Source organism: Stegodyphus dumicola, chromosome 2 (assembly GCF_044657685.1).
Source record: "Stegodyphus dumicola isolate Sdum_Otavi_A_Nest chromosome 2, ASM4465768v1".
Lineage (NCBI taxonomy): Eukaryota > Metazoa > Arthropoda > Arachnida > Araneae > Eresidae > Stegodyphus > Stegodyphus dumicola.
In genome coordinates, this window is record NC_140769.1 from 188,723,275 (window position 1) to 188,742,093 (window position 18,819).

The following is an 18,819-nucleotide window of genomic DNA, read 5'->3' on the forward strand; positions in this document are numbered from 1 at the left end:
CTTCTTGCCTTATAGAAAAATATTTCCTTCTTGTTAAGATAACCTTTAAAATAATAAATTTCTTCTCATATGTTCATTTACATATAATTCAACCTCTTCCCTTCCTCCACATTAGGCTTTGATTAAGAAGGAATTCTTTATTTTTTTGTGAATTCTTTTAAAGCAAATAAAATATTGTCACATTATTACAGCTTTGCTTCTTGAAAGACTTTTCATACTGGATATATATATATATATATATATATATATATATATATATATATAAATTCCATGCTCTTCACTATATCAGAGAGGGAGAGAAAGATACAGCCCTTTTCATATCAACTATTCAATAATACTAACCTTATGATACTTTTTTACTTATGTACTCATTTCATGTCAATAATTTATTCTGCAGTACACTTGATTAAATTTATTGCATACTTTTTTTAACTTTAATTTTGTTTTTGGCAAATACTTTGAAGATTTCAAGTTCCATTTTATTAAGTACAAATTTAACTATTCTACATTCCATATATAAATTTACTTTTGCATAATATTTTTATAGTGATTAATCAGTTAAAATATGCTTGAATTGCATAAAAAAAATCATAAAGCTCAGGAAAATTACTTAAACAAATATTAAAATTAAAGAACAAAAAGACAAGACAGAAAGTAGAGATAATACATTTATTCTTAATTTACAATCAACTTCATAGTATGGAGACAACACACCTCTGCAGAATAACACATACTCTCTGGAACAAACTAATTAGATAAACATTAGGAACAAAATATACATGTATATAATTAGGAAATCATCACCATTAAGAAGGAGACATTACTAAATGACCAAATGGCATATAAAACAGCAAATTAAAGAAGTTTCAGTTAATATATAATTTCATTTAACAAACTTCAATACCAGAAACATATTTTTCATATATTAATTTTAATTATTTCATTTATTAATTTGTTTTAATCACTATTTAATACAGATAAATTGTTTTTTCGTTATCCTTGATATAGTTATGAATAAATATGAAAATTCTGAACATTATTTAAATGTTTCTTTATGTTCAATGCTATCTGAGGTAATATTCAATGTTATCTATTTGGTAATATTCAATGCTATTTATTAATCAACGCTGTTTAATTCATCTTTTAATAAATGATACTAAATAACCTCTTTCTTAAACTAATGACAGAGAATACTGAATTTCAGCATTTATTCTTAACATACTTTTAAAATGCCAAATTTAATGATGTTTATAAAATTTTATACTTTAAAATACTATTTTCACAATTTTCAAAGTAGATGAGAATATATACACAAAATTTTCCCTTTAATTCTAACAGTAAAAGGTATATACTGCTTCCATTATGTAATTAAATCACATTTTTCTAAAAATGAACAGAAAAACAAAATAATTTAATTTACGGTAGGTGAAAAACTGGGATACTTGGCACTTTTCATAAATGGCAGATTTATTTAGTATAACTAAATCAGTTTTACACCTTCAACTGTAATGTCTGCATTCTTATTGGTAATTGTCATTTCACATTACCGGGAATGATCTCATTCTGTGCATAAACTCTTTGCCTTTTTTATAAGAATAGAAAATTTACTACTAGAACACCTGCCATACAATCACTAACCTATCTATACAAAAGGTGCTCAAAAATTGATGAGATCATGTGGCAATAGTGAAAATGTGTTTTGACACCAAACCTCATAATATAAACTAAAACAATATATATTAAGACTTTCTTTTTTACAAAATAAGAAGTACGTGCGTATAAGTATCAGATAATTTACAGAATGTAAATTGGTCCACTAGAATAAAATATAATAAGTTAACATCACATAAATTCACCTCAATTTTAACAATAAGAAAATTGTTAAATACTAAAAATTTACCTTTTTCAACCTTTCAAAAGCCATTTTAAAAATGACCACATATCTACAAACATAGAAAAGAATAAAATATGAAAAAGATTCCAGAGCATTGTCTATACAATATGTACATAAATAATGAAGCAATCCAGCACATTTTGAAACTGCCGTTCATCTTTATATATATATAGAGAGCACTCTACAAATAGTAACAATTTTTTGAACAAAAGATTTATTGTTTTAAAAATCACATAATATATTCAAACTGTTATTTAAATAAAGGTCTTTTACAGTAAGTAGAAGAAAGTTTGCATGGTTATCTTTCTTTATGATAACTAACAGTATACTAGAAGCTTACTGAAATAAAAAAGCCACCACTTTGATTATACACATTTATGACACCATAAGAATTAATTTCATATACAAGGAAATAAAATATTTATTTGCAAAGTCTGTCAAATACAAGGAAATAAAATATTTATTTGCAAAGTCTGTCAATCACTTTCATTTTGGCATATTCCGAATCACTTTTATGTAACATGTTTCAAGTAAGAACTATTCCACATTATGCTTACTCTAACACTCAGCACATTAACATATTAAACTGCGAGGAAAAAGTAGAGAAGTCCGAAAAGCATTTCAAACTTATAATTCCTTAACCCAACAACTGCATGTGTTGAGAAGACATCTAATTTGAAATCATACACAGGATAGCTTGCTCAGATACTTAGCCATGATGTCAAGGGGGCTAGATGATTAAATCAGTATTACTGGGGATTGAACCCTTGTATAAGGGAAAGTAAAACTTTATTTTCTGTAGAATACATTATGGTTAGTTAGAAATTTTTGAATATTATTTTAATAAATCAAACAAAGACTTTTTCTTTGTTTTATTATTTAAATCAAACATAGCTCTATGAAATCAGTTCATTTCTTCTGAATAACCTTATATTTCAAATTAGTTAAGAAAAATTAATATAAACTGTTGAACTAAGACCAAAAATGTAGCCGAAAAAACTTTCAACCATAGGCATTTAAGTTACCTTTGTTAATATCATAAGACAGCATTTTTTCATTTGATTATAAACCATGCAGGATCCCTTTGTGGTTTTGTACACATAAACAGGGATTGCAATAATGAAATTTTGCATTTCTGTTGCCGTTTATAATAAAAATAATAGTGTTTTATGCAACAGGCAACATGAGTCAAATGTTTTATTCATGCAATTAAAATATTTTCAATCATGTCATGAAGTCGTTGAACCGAAGAGTAGAAAATAACAGATTTATTTCATAAATCAAAACCCAAAAAGAAAATTAAAGGCAAGCAAAATAATCATTATAGATTTCAAATGAAATAATTAACAATGGATATTTAAAATACTTAAAATCATGTATCTAATTAATTAAAACTTTTAATCAGAGTTTGTGACTTTAAAATAAACTGCATTGATACTTCATAATAAAACACTTACAGTGGTATTATATAAATGAATGCCTATGTAAAATTAAATGAATAACTTAAGTTGGTTGTATATAAGCTGAGCAGAAGGAGAACCAAAAGCATTAGTCAATAAATTAAATAAATCATTCAAAATTTTGAAATTGACTGAAAACCATTTATTTATTTAAATTTTAGAATGTAACAAGCTAATAAAGCAAGCACATGTTCCTTAAATACTTTAGAAAACTATTTTATATCAGCTTCTAGATGAACTCCCATTTTGTAAAGGACAAATGCTTATTGTGTCACAAAATGTGATACATGTATGAAATTCAATGGTACACAGAAAATGATACAACCTTTATCTATTAGCAATGTAGGCACACCAAAGGGGGAGGGGGATAAGAATTTACAATTAAATATTGAACATGGAGAACATGATAGCTTTTTTTTTCTCAATGGCCAACTTTTCATATAAGTATGCTCTCAAAAAAATATTTTTACTTAAAAATTTTTCAAAAATCGGTAAGCAAATGCTAACTCTTTCAACATTATTTAATTATCATCAGTTTTAAAAACTTAAAATTTAACAAGTTTCATAGATAACTTATGTAATTGAGAAATATGCCTTCAAAATATTTTGAAAAATAAATATGAAACAAAACACAAGACATGAAACAAGAAAATGAAATTAAATTATTACCATTTACATGGCTTGAAAACATACCTCTTGCATATAGACATTCTTCAATGTAAACTCCAATGCATTTTTTTAATAGTAGCTGCTTATAATTTTTAGTTTTAAAGTTATCTTCATGAATAATAATATTTTTAAGGACTTCTAATTCATTCTCAAACATGCATAGTGCCACTATTAATACAACTCTAAACCAGACACTTTTTCTAAAACATGCTTTTCATTCCTTTATATATCAGATAACAAGCTTCTACTGCATTTATTCATGGCTATGTTTAGTAATAATAATATTCTAATACTGCTCTCACATAATCATTTGACCAATAAGACAATTAGCAAAGTAAAGATAATATAGCATATTCCTAACTTTATTGCATTATTTAACATTAACGAATTAATTCACATACACTGCTTATTTTATAAACAGATAAAATGCTTTTAAGGTGCGTATTGATCATTTGACTTTTAGCTCACATACTTTGGCACAAGATGCAGATTAGCCAGAATAATTGTTCAAACTTCAATAATTGGTTAACTAAAATTATTATAAAGCAATATTATACCTCAAAACAAAACACACTGAAAATATTTTTAAACCATAATTTCAATCAGATAAGTCATCAAAAAGTATTAAAACTTTGAAAAAATAATCTTTTCATAAACATGGATACTCATTTCTCACAGTAATTTAATGATATAAGAATTTTTATCTTAATTAAGTTGCATATAATAAGAAATTCTCTATAATTTAAATCAGTCATATTTAAAATATGACATAAAATAGTAACAGCACAGATTCAACTTATTCTACTTAAGCTCCAACACAAGAAAAGGGAGAGAGAACTACAGGTAATATTCTTGAATACTGGCTAATCTACTATCAAATACAGGCAAACAATTCTGCTTTAAGAATGCATGCAAGCCAATAAATTATACCTATGAAAGATGTTTTACATCATCTCTATCATTTATGTGACAAAAAAACGAACAAATTACTAGAAACTGCAAAACACATAGTTATTGTTAAAAAGCTGCAATTCAGTTAAATAATTAAGATCTGTTATCAACATTTGGAGTGAGAAGTGTTGATGGACTTCTGATCTAATAATCCAGTTACTTCTTTCAGATGTTCTGCCAGCAGATCCTGTCCCTAAAAATTACAGTTCTGAATGAGATTTTAAGCATATAAAATCTACTTCAGTACTACATTCCTGAATACATTCTATATGACTATGTTATATTTCATCAGTTTACTCGTAACTCAGATCTTCAGAGAAATAAACAAAATGAAATAATTTACACTAAACTAGATGTTTCACACTAGTCTATTTAAATCTGCAAATCTGAAACATTATTATACTGAATATACATATACCAAAGAGCTAAAACATTAATATTAATTTAATCTTAATCCTAAACATGCTATCAAGACAGTTCACAATCGGTAAAGAGACAATATTACACAAATTTTTAAAAACGTCTTGTACAACTATAACCAAAATATTTTCTGCATTATTTTTTGTGTTAATATCACTACAGTAAAAATCAAAAATTGGTTAACCTAAAATCAACACAGCCTTTCATATGTTAACAAAGAAATGAGAATAGCTTCCTCACACAGAACTGAAGCAAGCTATTATATTCAAATGCTTATTGATTTTATAGCCACTTTATTCAAATAAATACTGTCTTTAAGTCAGTAAACTTCAATCCTAAAATGAAGGTTAATTCTGGGCTGTTTTAATTCAGCAAGACAGCAGGAGATGGAAGTTACAGCATTCTTCCATTAACAGAACAACAGCCAAAATAGATGTAAGCTTTCCAAACATCTACATTCATCATATTTTGACCCAGATAGGTTTCTCATAAACTTTTAACAAAGGAACCCACAGGCATTTTATTTTTGCCAAATGATGAAAAGTTTGACATTAAATTCTTTCAGGAAAGATGAATTATCCAAAGTGGAAAGATTTTACTCAAGCATAAAACAAAGCTATGTTTCAGTACTAATGTAGCACAGAAATTTACAGTAGTCAACACCCATGTCAAAAAAAAAAAAAAAAAAAAAAAAAAAAAAGATTTGTAAATCTAAATTTGGTTCGACAGAATTATTCACTTCATGAAACTTACAATTTTTTGAAACATTCATACACAATCATATGAAGCAGAAATGCATCACAAACATATTATTAGGATTCCCATTTTTATTTTAATATAAATTTGTAACAATGCTTATTTTAGCAATGACAGCCACTCATAGTGAGAAAGCATTACAAACTCTAAACAAACTTAGTCTAACACAAGTAATGGCAAAAGCTTGAATTTAGAAAAACAAAACTGTCGCTGATCAGAAAGAAACAATTTAAATAAATAATGATTTCTGAATAATAAATTGATATTTCAGTCTACCTCCCTCCCCCCCCCTTTTTTTTTTTTTTTTTTGCTTTATTATTCTTCATTCTGTATTGTTATTCTTGTTTGTGAGGTGGTGTCATGAAATAGTAATTATTTGCATATCTCAATATGCTTTACTTTTCACAACGAAGTAGTTTTAATAGGTAGCAGGGTAACTTCTTATTTCACCCACTTAAATAAAAGGGGGGCAAAGAAAGACAGAGAAAATCTGATTCAGATTTTAATACTGCACCAGAGGGTTTGTTCAGGTTTTTTATGCTCTCTTGAGCTCACAGATTACTAATTCTGGTCTTGGACTTGCTCCTGCTAGCACAACTTTTCTTTAATATTTTTAATTTTATTATAAAGCATTGCCTTCTTTGCACTTACCTCAAGTAACGTTGAACAGCAAAATCACAAAATTTTTATCAGCAGCATATGTTTAGAATTCCCAGTACTATGTTAGGTGTTAGCACACATTTTTCTAATTTTTTCAGTTTACAGTAATAATTTTGAAGATTTCTTAAAAAATTACTTGCATAATTTCTTTCTTTTTTTCCTTCTATTATTATTATTTTATATATATATATATATATGCTACATTATTTCTTTAAAAGTGTGCTGAAAACAGTTATCAATAAAAAGTTAAAAGCACATAATGATTTTAGTGAATTCAGCTAATAAAAATGTTTATAAGCTGAATTCTTTTTTATGCATGTTTATTTAAATCAATCATGTTAAAAATTATAAAAAAAATATTTTTAAGAACTGTGTTTATTGTTTTAAAATAACTTAGTGTGTTATTCAATAACCTTCCATGCTAAAATTCTTAGACTTTACTGAATGGCAACTGCCTGGGTATATGGAAGAGAAAAGCATTTTATTTCCAGCAACAACACATTACTTTCCAATAGCAGAGTTTGTTAATTAAAACTGGAATATAAGTATCTTACACTTTGCTCAATGGAAATAGTCTGGTGCAAGAGATAAAAATGTTTTATCTCAGTGTAGGCACTGTTTGCTTTTATATCACAGAGTTTGTTAATCAAAATTTCATTAAATTCATATAAAATATGAAATAATAATAAAAGAAATTCAAAAATTGAAGCTTTGTGGTGCACATTTGGATGGAAGACTAAGCTTACTTAAAATTTAGTGGCTCTAGATGCCATCATTTTTTTCATAATGCGAGGAACATGCATACTTAACACAGATTCTTCGTTATTTAATTTCTTTAAATATAATGCATGAAGATAACATTGGGTGGCAACAATTTGAAAAGTGATAGAGATATAAAAGTGAGGTACTTGACTGGCAAGGGAGGTAAAAAGCATTTAGAATTAAATTGCATAAGATTAATATTATGGCTAGTTAGCCACAACATTAACCTTACCAAGTGCGAAAGAATTTTCAATAGCTTCATAAAATATGTAAACTAAAATAAATTCATTTAAAAATTATACAACTCTGTGTTTTGAATAATCCAATAAGCTTAGCATCTAAGAAAAATATTATATTTTAAAATACAGTAAATATTGTAATAGAAGTTTACTTAACATATATAACATAGAATTGTTAACTTTAATATCTACACATAAGGAAAATACATACATATAAAATTTGACAAAATTTTTAAATTGAAGAACTAAAAAGTAATAATGGAAGCTTAATGGACTATCTCACTATTAAAAGAAAAAATTAAATATACAGAGTAGTGTTATGATGCGAAAAAAATAAATTAAAAATTAAAAATAATTAAAAATATTTTTACAACATTTCACTTAATTGGACACTTAAACACAGTATTACATACTGAAAATCATGCTTGTGCTTCAGTTCCGATATTGTGAAATTTCAGCAAAGAACCAACCCATGCTGACTTATTTTTCTCAAACATCTTACCAAGAAATCACCAGATTGATTTTTCTGAATCATGTTAAAATATAATTTGGTACTTAATAGCACAACCAAAACCTCTTAAAAGAGATCAACTATTTCCATAAAAACTATAATTAGAAAAATAAAACACATACATTCAAATGGACTACTATCTAATGTATATTGGACAAAACCAGATGAATCAAATTCTAATAACTTTAAGCAAACAAATCTTTACTTACCTCAGAATTTTTGTGAAAGGATGTCTCAAAATCTTCCTGTGCACTACAGTAAAGAATGATATTAAATACATCATTTTATGTACTTCAAATGGAAGCATTTAAACATTATTAATGCAGAAAATTAAGTTATATTTTAAATAGTATATATAAAATTATATATACAAGGCGATTTACTATCATGTGTACAAATTTCTGGGAGGAACAGGTTACTCAAAGAAACATTTAGATCAGACTATAATGCAATACAGAAACAGAACAGTAATGCAATATAGAGAGTTGTTAGGGAAGCAGTAAAACATCCACCTACGGAACAACTGTAATTTGACAATCAACTGCGATAGCAGAATGAATTCACAAATGCAGAGTTAACATATATCTAACATGTGGATCTGCTGACCGTAATGGGCAAGCTGCAGGAACACTATCATTAAGACATATTCCAAAACACCACATGTTTGCAAAATGGTACCAAAGATATCGTAAAATGGGTTCCTTCAAAAAACATGCTACGAATAAGGGACAAAAATTGGTCTTCCTCAAACAACTGTTGAAAACAGTGGTTCACAACCTTTTTTCCCCACGCACACCTATCACCATTGCTACACTAGCATTTCCAACCTCCCACCTTTCACAAACTCAAAAAATATAAACATTTCTAAATTTTGATTATATTTATGTTTTATATACATTAAACAAGAAAAAGCATAGAAAATGCTGATAAATACCAAATCTTAAATAAAAGTACTTTTTTTGTATTCATAAACTAAAACTAAATACTTAACATCTAAATTAAAAGGGCAATCACATTTCCCTCTAAAACTATAAAATTATCCTGGCTGAGAACCCCTGATCTAGAGGAACCTGAACTCAAAACCCATGCAGAATGTACAGCTACTGCAGCCTGAGTATCTGTACAGAATTACTTTTGCTCAATGATATCTGTAGAAGATTTTGGCTGATCCCTTTTTCCAGCATTCCTCTTATACATAGATGAGGCACTCTACTACTGAAACTTGGTGCAATGCGCATAGCTCATAGGCATGGGAGGAAGAACTCCAAACCTACAAATGGTGTTTACATATATTTTAGAACAATTTCGATACACAATAAAAAAAGCAAGTATTTTGGAATAAAATTTTCTGGGAATAGCTTGTTTGAAATTAAAAATATCATTCACTACTTTATTCTTCTTTCAAAATGTCACATGTAAAAAAGTTATGGATTAAAGAATATGTTTTCATGCTTTCCAAAGAAAAATATTCCTATTTCATAATTTAAAACCATTGTGAAATGAAGGGTATTAAAATTTTTTTAGTGCAAAATAAGCAACATTTTTAGTTGGAAACAGTAAAATTGTCATGTGGAAAGAAGGCTCCAGACAAATACCTAAAAAATGCACATATTGTTTCTAATATTAAGTTGCTGGTAATAACAGAACATCCACCGACACAGAAATCAATTACACTTTAAATACATCAGTAGCAACAATAAATAAAATAAAACAAAAACAAGATTTACAATCTAAAAAAGCTAAAATGTCTGGCATTTAGCTTATGTTATGTTTTTAGCTTTTAATCTAAAAAAGCTAAAAACATTACATTTTACATAGACTGACATTTTATTTGGGTTCTAATAATTTATTGCTGAGACAACAATATAGTTTTAGGGAAGAGACACTCTATTATCAATCAAATCCTATGTTTTGGACAAAGAGACTTGCAAAACTTGAAACCCACTAACCACACGGTGGCGGTGTTTTTAGACCTGACAAAAGCTTCTGATCAAGTCTGGATTTGATAAGCTGATCATAAAGCTATTTCATACTTGAAAATTTGATAGGAAAGCACTTACCTAGATTGAAACTTTTTTGAAGGACATATCCTTTTTTTCCAACTTTAATGAACTACAGACAAAGAGTGGGTCTGCCTTGGAGCTTAATGAGCCCCCTATTATCCTCATTATACTTGGCAGGGATTGAGGCAATTATTACCCAGAGATATGAAACTAGACTAATATTAGTTGATGATTTAACTTAATGGAATTCTGGTCCAGATATTGGAATGATTGAAAATAATATAAATCCCATCCTTTCTGAAGTGGAAGTTTTTGCCACCAACAAGTACAATTTAACATCTCTAAATCTTTTGTGGGCTTTTTTACCTCTAATCAAAAATTATATAATTATCATCTGGCTATTGTTATACCAGATCAGCCTTTGTCATATACTATCAAGCATCCTAAATATTTGGGCTATTTGCTTGATCTGGAGCTTCTGAATAGTAAACACACTGAAAATCTGGTATATATCTGGTACCGAGTGGGAGGGGGATTCATCTACTCTCAAGTCTACATACACGTCACTGTTAAAACATATTTTGGAATATGTTTCAAAGATATACTTCTGTGCTTCCCCTACCAATTTGGCTAATCTCGAGTATATTAAGTTAAGTGCAGCCCATCTAACTGGCAGCTTATGCAATAACTAACCAGCTGAAATAGCCATCTTTGAATGTGATATACAACTACTGAAATAGGGACAGAAACCTAAACTGTCATAATACTTTAATAAACTAGACAGTTATGATACTCACAACCATACCTCTATAACCTCTATACTTCTTCATGATTGGGTTTCTAATCAAAGATTTAAAAGAAACAGCCCTTTTTCTTTGGCTTATCTCATGTGTTTAATAGATACAACTGTTGAGAGATACTCACTGAAACTGCTTATCAACCCACTGGAAGGACTTGGTTTCTATTTTTACACAAACTTAACCTCTTATACCAACAAAAAAAAAAAAAAAAAAAAAAAGAAAGAAAGAGTTACCAGATTATCTTCTACAGATTGCAGTGTAAACTTTAAATGGCATTCTCTGCAATGCCTTTCAGATTTTCACTGACAGCAGTAAAAATGAACATGGGAATTGTGATAGTTGAGTCTTCATTAGAGCATCTTTTAATAGCTTTAATTATAAGACTAGAAACCTTGATCACTGTTCTGCTTTTCATTCTGAGCTTGTAGCAATTGAGGAGGCCCTTTAGACTGCATACACCTGCACTTCCTATAAAGATATCTGGATTTTGACTGATGGTCACAGTTCTATCCAGCATCTGCAAAATTGGCTTGTATTGGTGATAATACTTTACTCTCTAGTTTGGCTTTGCTGCAAAAACTCTCTTTCCATCATAATATATATCTGCAGTGCATCCCTTCAAATACTGGTGTCAGTGGCAATAAAATGGCTGATGCCCTAGGAGGGTTCTTCAATGACTCTGACAATCAATTAATGACCCTGACCAGTAGCACCCAGACATTTAGGGAGATCTGCTCGAGAGTTAAATCTACTGTTGCCTCTTCCTGGCAATATCCTCCGACACATGACTGGTACTCTGGCATGCAGCAGGGTGCTGCTATTACTTTTGGCAATAATCAGGATCAGCAGACTACTCTGACAAGGCTCCTAAGTGGACACCTGAAATGTCTTAAATTTGACCGAGGAAATAAGATCCACCGAATCTGTAGAAAATGTAATACTGATCATTTCACTCCCGAACATCTTCTCAACTACTTCGGACTTGAAAAAGAGAACTAATTGAAAAGACCTACTTTCGTCTTGGATTTATTGACAGTTCTTGTACTCATGGATCTCGCCTAACCCAATAGCTAACCAGTTAGGAACAGTAACAACCACAACACATAATAATCATCATCATTAGATAATAAATATTAAAAAATAGATCTATTTTAGATTATTTATTTAATTCTACCACTACAAATCTTTGGGATAATTGTGATAAACTGGTACATGGGAAAACTTAAAGGCATCTGATATGGCAAACCTCATTTTGCCCGCATGTGTCTCTCGTCTTTCTTCATTATGCTGATATTTAATCTGCCTTTTAAAATTTATATTTCACCCATATGCATGTTAATTATTCTCAATTTGAAAAGGATGTTGTTCTGCTCTTACAATGCACTAGGCATATTGAAAACAATCATGAAATAAAAACTTTACAACAAATCTTCATGGTGCTAGAGAGTAAACAATATTAAAAAAGGAGAGCATCTATAATAGAAACTAGCTTAAAGGCTCAAATACTCCCCACTGATACCGTTCTTATTTCACGTATTGTTAATGAGAAGAAATGTCATTAATGAAATGGTGTGAGAAACTATTAAATATTTATATCAATATAATCATTGACTGGAATAACTCAACGGAGATTTCCTAAAAACATTAGGTCTTGAAGGATCAATAAAATTGCTGAAATTGATGACAGACTCTTTGCTCTCTGTAAGTTTAAAATTTCAAGAAATATCTTTTTTAAACAATCACTATTTAAGTTGGAGAGGAAAAAAGAGCACATGTTTATGTGGTTAAGTTAAGCAATTGTGAATGGTACGGCACTATCTAGAGAACCATAAAATTGTTTTAAAACTATGCTTGTTGTTCTTGCAAAATTATATGCATCAACAATTTCCAGTGTTTTTGCCAAATACATTGCCCAAAACATCCAAAAGCATCAAAATTTAAAAAAATAAGTATAGTTCACACTTTAAAAAAATACTTTAACATCATTTATAACACAGAATAATGACAGCAGAAAAGCGTAAACCAATTACTTCAAAAAAAAAAAAAAAAAAAAAATCTTATGGTTTCAACAAAAGGACAAAATCTAAAAGCATTATGCTATGCAAACAGTAAATAAAAGGCACAAGAGACTAAATTTGCTGAGTTAAAGAAGGTATACATTAATATGCTAATTTACATTTAAAATTTTGTTCAAATAACTTAGAAACAGTAAGTTTTCTATGAAAAATATTTCCACTTATTGAAGGGTAAAATTTACTCTAAAATATCATATACCTGCTTTTTTCATTTATGCATAGTTCTAACCATATATATACACAGTATTAATTATTATCAAATTAAAAAACATATGTATTTGGAAAAAGCCAAGAAAAATATGCATTTATAATTTTGTCTCAAAAAATAAATAAATAAAATCATAAAGTACAGACAATGTCATAAAAATACGATGCAAGTTGCTTTTAAAAAACTAACTAAATCATGCTAAAATGGTTTCATGCATTTTATAAATACACACACAAAAAGACTGCAATAAAATCAAAACATGCTTCCAAACTAGACAGGGCTGGAATTTGTTAGCAGCATGCAATTTAGAAAATTCATCAGAATTGCACACACATGCATTTCAAAGGAATCAAATTCCTACCTTAGTTATCCTGAAGCTGGATATGCAAAAAAGAAATTAACTACATTACTTCCACCCAAAAACATAAAATCTAAATTCAAATTCATATCTACATTTGTTTATATTAAAAACGTCAATTTTTATGTTTTAATTTTAATAATTAATGGAAATATATTTTATTTTATCATATGTTAAATAATTAACTTCAACCATTATTTTGAGATTAATTAACATTAAAACCATTATTTTTAGAAATCAGAGACAGATGAAATTTTATCATTCCTTCTTGTTTTACCAAATACTTCAGTAAAATGGAACACAGAAACCAAGTTTTAAAGTTACTAGTGGAAATAAATTTTACTACATTTTACTCAAATTTTTATTTACAGCATTTATGAATATAACCATTAATAAAATTAATTTACTAAAATATTTATAATATCTCAGCTTAAAATTTTAATCGCTTATAATTGAGTATGAAACTGTACATGAGGAAAAAATATATTTCAAGATAGAAAATATTTTAAACTTTAGAATTGATATTTTGCAAAGTTTTCAAAAATTACTTAGTAACTTTTAATTTAAGAATCTCAATAATTTCATTCTAAGAGGTACCTATTGCCAAAATTAAGTATTTATAAAAGTTTAAGTATATATATATATATGTATATGTATAGGAAAAATAAAACTTACAATTTTAAAGAGGGTGTGTATTAGCATAAAAACTGCTTTTAAATTTGATAGAAACGGATAACTTTCAAGTTTATCTACAGGAAAAATACATACCATAAAAACTATTTTACGAATTAGTAAAGCTTGGTATAAATATTATGAGCAGTATAGTTCATCTGAACTGAAAATTTCACATTAATTGTTAGAGGTTAATATAGCTAAGTAGTTATACTAAGTAGTTAGTATAGTTCTTCTGCAGTTTCACAGAGAGCTTAATAAAGAAAAAGAGACAATTCTTCAGATTCTTGTAAAATATTTTACTTCATAATGGAACACTCATTTATTATAAATAGTTCTCTGAGTTCACAGAAAAACTTACCTAACAAGTGTTTCAATTGAATCATCAGCTGATGATGAACTAGACGAAAGTGAGCTATTCAATGACCTACCCTAAGAAAAATGACGATTTATATTTATACAATCAAGAGTATTATAATATATTATAAATACTATAAATGTATTATAAATACTTAAATCTTTAAATAACACAATGGGATGGATGTTTTAAGAATATACAAATTTATTGGGAAACCAATAATTCACTGAATTGTTTTCAGCTCACTAGACAGCAATGAAAATTAGAGGCAGCAAAATGATTTTGTATTACACATATAATAAATATAATAAATATAATGATAATAATAATTATAAATTTAATGAAATCTGCATTTAATGTGGCTGGCCAAAAAATATGAAGTCATGGCAGTATTTTAAAATGCTTAGTGAAATCAATCGCAAAAAATCTACTTCAGAACTTATACTGATGTTTGATAAGGCCTAAATGGGGTTAAAAAAGAGACTATACTGTTAGAGAACATAGATGCATAAAACTTCTGTGCGACAAGAAGACGTTACCATGTATACCGATATACAAGTCAAAATTTTAAGAAAAAAATCAAACTTTGATGTAGGGGATCAACTTATGCGCGGTACCTGAAAAAAGACAGTGCCGCCACCGCAGCCAATCGACATGTCGGTGAACATGATTATTGAATATATCATTCATACAGAAAAAACACTAAATTGTTTGTTTAATTCTTAATATTTTCGTTTATTAGTTCCCCTATTTCATTTAATCATCTGATGTCACAGACCAATTCAATCTGCACAATATCTGTAAGGTGCTCTTTAGTTAATATAATCGTATCGAATCAGTAACTATAACCATACTGAATAAGCCATTGATTACATCTTGTTTATCTTGATCGTACACATGCTTTTTTACTTTTCCCGCTTTTTATAATGTCTGATTTATCAGAATCAACAAAAAATGGTTCTTTCCAGAGCCACACACTCCCTGCAACAATTTGTGTAAAATCAAGGAGAATGTCTTGCACTGTGAAATTCAAGCTGAAAATAGCTTCATTTGTGGAAAATACAAACAACTATGTTACACCATATAAGTTCGGCATGAATGAGAAGATGATCTGTGACTGGAAGAAAAATGTATCTATTTTAAGTTCTAAATCTAAAAAGGTTGGATTGGCGTCTTTCCCAAAACTGGAAAAAGTAATAAATGACTGGATTCTAGACATCAGATGGCAAGGTTATGATGCAACCCGAACTGCAATATGTTTGCGAGCCATAAACCAGTGAAAGATGAAAAATTTGCTCCCATAAGTAACTCTTTTCATGCATCACAACATTGGTGCACAAGATTTATGAATTCTTATATACTATGTTTATTCCATAACACCAAAATTTCACAGAATTTGCCATGTCACCTTGAAGAGAAATTAATAAATTTCCAAAAGTATGCAAATGAAAAAGAAAAATAATTTTGAAATGTTCCAAATAGTCATTGATGAAACCCCATGACTTGATCTCCCTGAAAATTTCACTATTGATAAAAAGTGTGCAAAAAGAATTCATGTAAAAATGACTGGGCATGAGAAAACTTATTTCACAGTAATTCTTACCTGTTTAGCAAAAGACAATAAGTTGCCTTCCACGGTTATTTTCAAGCGATAAATGTTAACCAAAAAGACAACATATCCACCAGGTGTTCTTGTTAGCTTCCAAAAAAATGCTTGGATGGAGGACACCCTAATTACTGACTGGTTTCTAAATGACAAAACCAGGTGCACTTTTAGGGAAACCTTCCCTTTCGATTTGGGATATGTTTCAACAACGTTCAGAATTGGTAATGATGAATTGATTGATGAAATTTATGATGACTTGTCAATCACTGAAAAGAATTTCAGGATTTATTTGATGATTCTGACTACATATCAGAATTTGAAGGATTCAAATAAAATTCTTTGGAAATTTTGCATATATTTTTAAAATTTTATAATGTGCTAAAATGTTGCATGTTAAATTGTGAAATTTTATCGAGAACATGGGCATGCTGCTTTATCGGTGGCAGCCCTGCCACTCATGCAACAAGTTTGTTTCTCAGAAAATTTTTCGCAAATTTGGAGGGAGGGGTCTCATACATGGGTATACATGGTACGTCATCTGATGAATCCAGATTTATGCTCTTCTAATATAAAAAAAAGACATCATCAGAAAGAAATTAGATAAAGCACAGAACTATTCATGCATTATACTTGCTGTGCAAACCTCAGCAAGAAGCATGATTTCAATTCTGTGGGCTTCTAAAATGCAGTCATTTCTGTCTAGCAGAACAAGCAACACTGTGTACTAACAAAATAAAATCAACTGCATATCTAAGCATACTTCCAGTATCTAATTTTATGCTCTGAAGGACATCATGTACGGACAGTAATGTCATGAATTATCAAACATAAATTGCAAAAAATTAACTTCAAGCCAGATGCTAATATATGACATAAACTAGAAAAAAGATCCGAGTTAATATTTTCTTTATCCACACAGAAAGTGATCAAATTGATTCAATCAAAAAACAACTGATCTATTTATAATTTTTTTTTCACTCATAAGAGTGATTTAACTAGGAAGAAACCTTGGAGAAGTTATATACTATAAACCAACTCATTTATCATGTGGTTAAATCAAGGTTATGATATTTTAAATATATTATGGAAGCTAAATGCCACTATGATTTAATATAACAGTTTAGAAAGGTTTTGCATAACATTCTGATTTAACAATACACACAAAAAAATTTGTTATTTATTCTGTGTGCATTATGAAATCAATTGATATAAGCAGTTTGGGTGTTAGCTATAAGATTAACGTATTCAACAATAAGTAAAATAAATAAAATTTTTATAGCACTAGCAATGAATTAGATGATAATAATAATGATCATTGATGATAATAATCATTGTCAGCTCAAAGTATACAGCAACAAATTTTACCCACTCAAAATATATGTTAGTAATTTTCCAAAAAGTAAAAGTGTTAAGGCCCGTCCACAGGACTACACTCGGAACTTAGCTGACGAACGCGCTTTTACGTTACTAGCGAAAAAGCATCCAAACGAATACGCTTGCAAAGAGTACGTTTAAACAATAGAATTATTTTGAGCAAAAATCACGTGGCGGTGTAATAAAGCGTCAACGGAGCTGTATCTTGTTACTTCGCCGTGCTTCTATATGTTTGTGGCAAGTTGCCCGAATCAGATGATTTTTTGACAGCTGAAACTTCATTAAGCAAAGGCAAAACTGCAACAAAATGACGAGAATGGTTCCGAAAGTTTTATTTAGAGCAACCTGTTCAAAGAGATTTTTTTTTCTTTACTGCCTTGTTTGTGAAATGAATATCTGGAATTATTAAATTCCTACTATTAGCTCACACTCTCCATATATCTTGTTCAAATTTTCAGTCATTAAAAAAATATTCTTTCAAATAGTTCAAATACAATTTTTTAAACTTGTAGTGGATGACACTTGATGTTAATACAGCTTTTTCACATATTAAAATTTTTTAAATCTTTAATTTAAAAAAATCCTGTTTGTATTTTTATTTATTTCTTTATTTATTTTTTTAATTTTTCTTTGTGGACCTAAGTAGGAATTATTATTATTATTATTTTTTTTTTTTTTGTATATTACTTGTTTTTTAATTACTTCAGGATGAGTATCGACCAGTTTGACAGACTTGCAGATTCTATATTGTATGAAAATTATGATTTATAAAATTGGTTTGGAATACAGTATATAAAGAGAATTAAATTAATTAATTCTCTTTATATACACCATCCACCATATAATAAAACCAACTTCATATTTTTTAAACTCCCCCTCCCTTGGTCTTTTGTTTTTCTTTTTATTTATTTTTGAATTTAGAATGAGGTTCAAACTTTGGACAGTAAAATATGCAATAAAGTAAAAATAAAGAGATAATTTATAGATGATATATGATAAAGAGATACAGATATATTATTACATAAGGGTTTCTATTTGCAATG

General features: G+C 28.7%; 1 protein-coding gene across 3 annotated transcripts in view; it reads right to left on the reverse strand.

The window, feature by feature from the left end:
• Positions 1-655: 655 nt before the first annotated feature.
• The window catches only part of LOC118194160 (uncharacterized), an 83,550-nt gene continuing 65,386 nt past the window's right edge, over positions 656-18,819 (reverse strand). For 2 of the 3 annotated variants that reach the window (XM_085811556.1, XM_085811555.1), the window contains exons 9-11: positions 14,800-14,870; positions 8,532-8,574; positions 656-5,167 (exon numbers count right to left, since the gene is read on the reverse strand). In XM_085811556.1, coding sequence (XP_085667682.1) covers positions 5,081-5,167; positions 8,532-8,574; positions 14,800-14,870 — 201 coding nt within the window. In that variant the 3' untranslated portion in view covers positions 656-5,080. Of the gene's footprint in view, positions 5,168-8,531; positions 8,575-13,769; positions 13,786-14,799; positions 14,871-18,819 lie in introns of all 3 variants that reach the window. The other variant, XM_085811557.1, reaches the window with a different exon arrangement.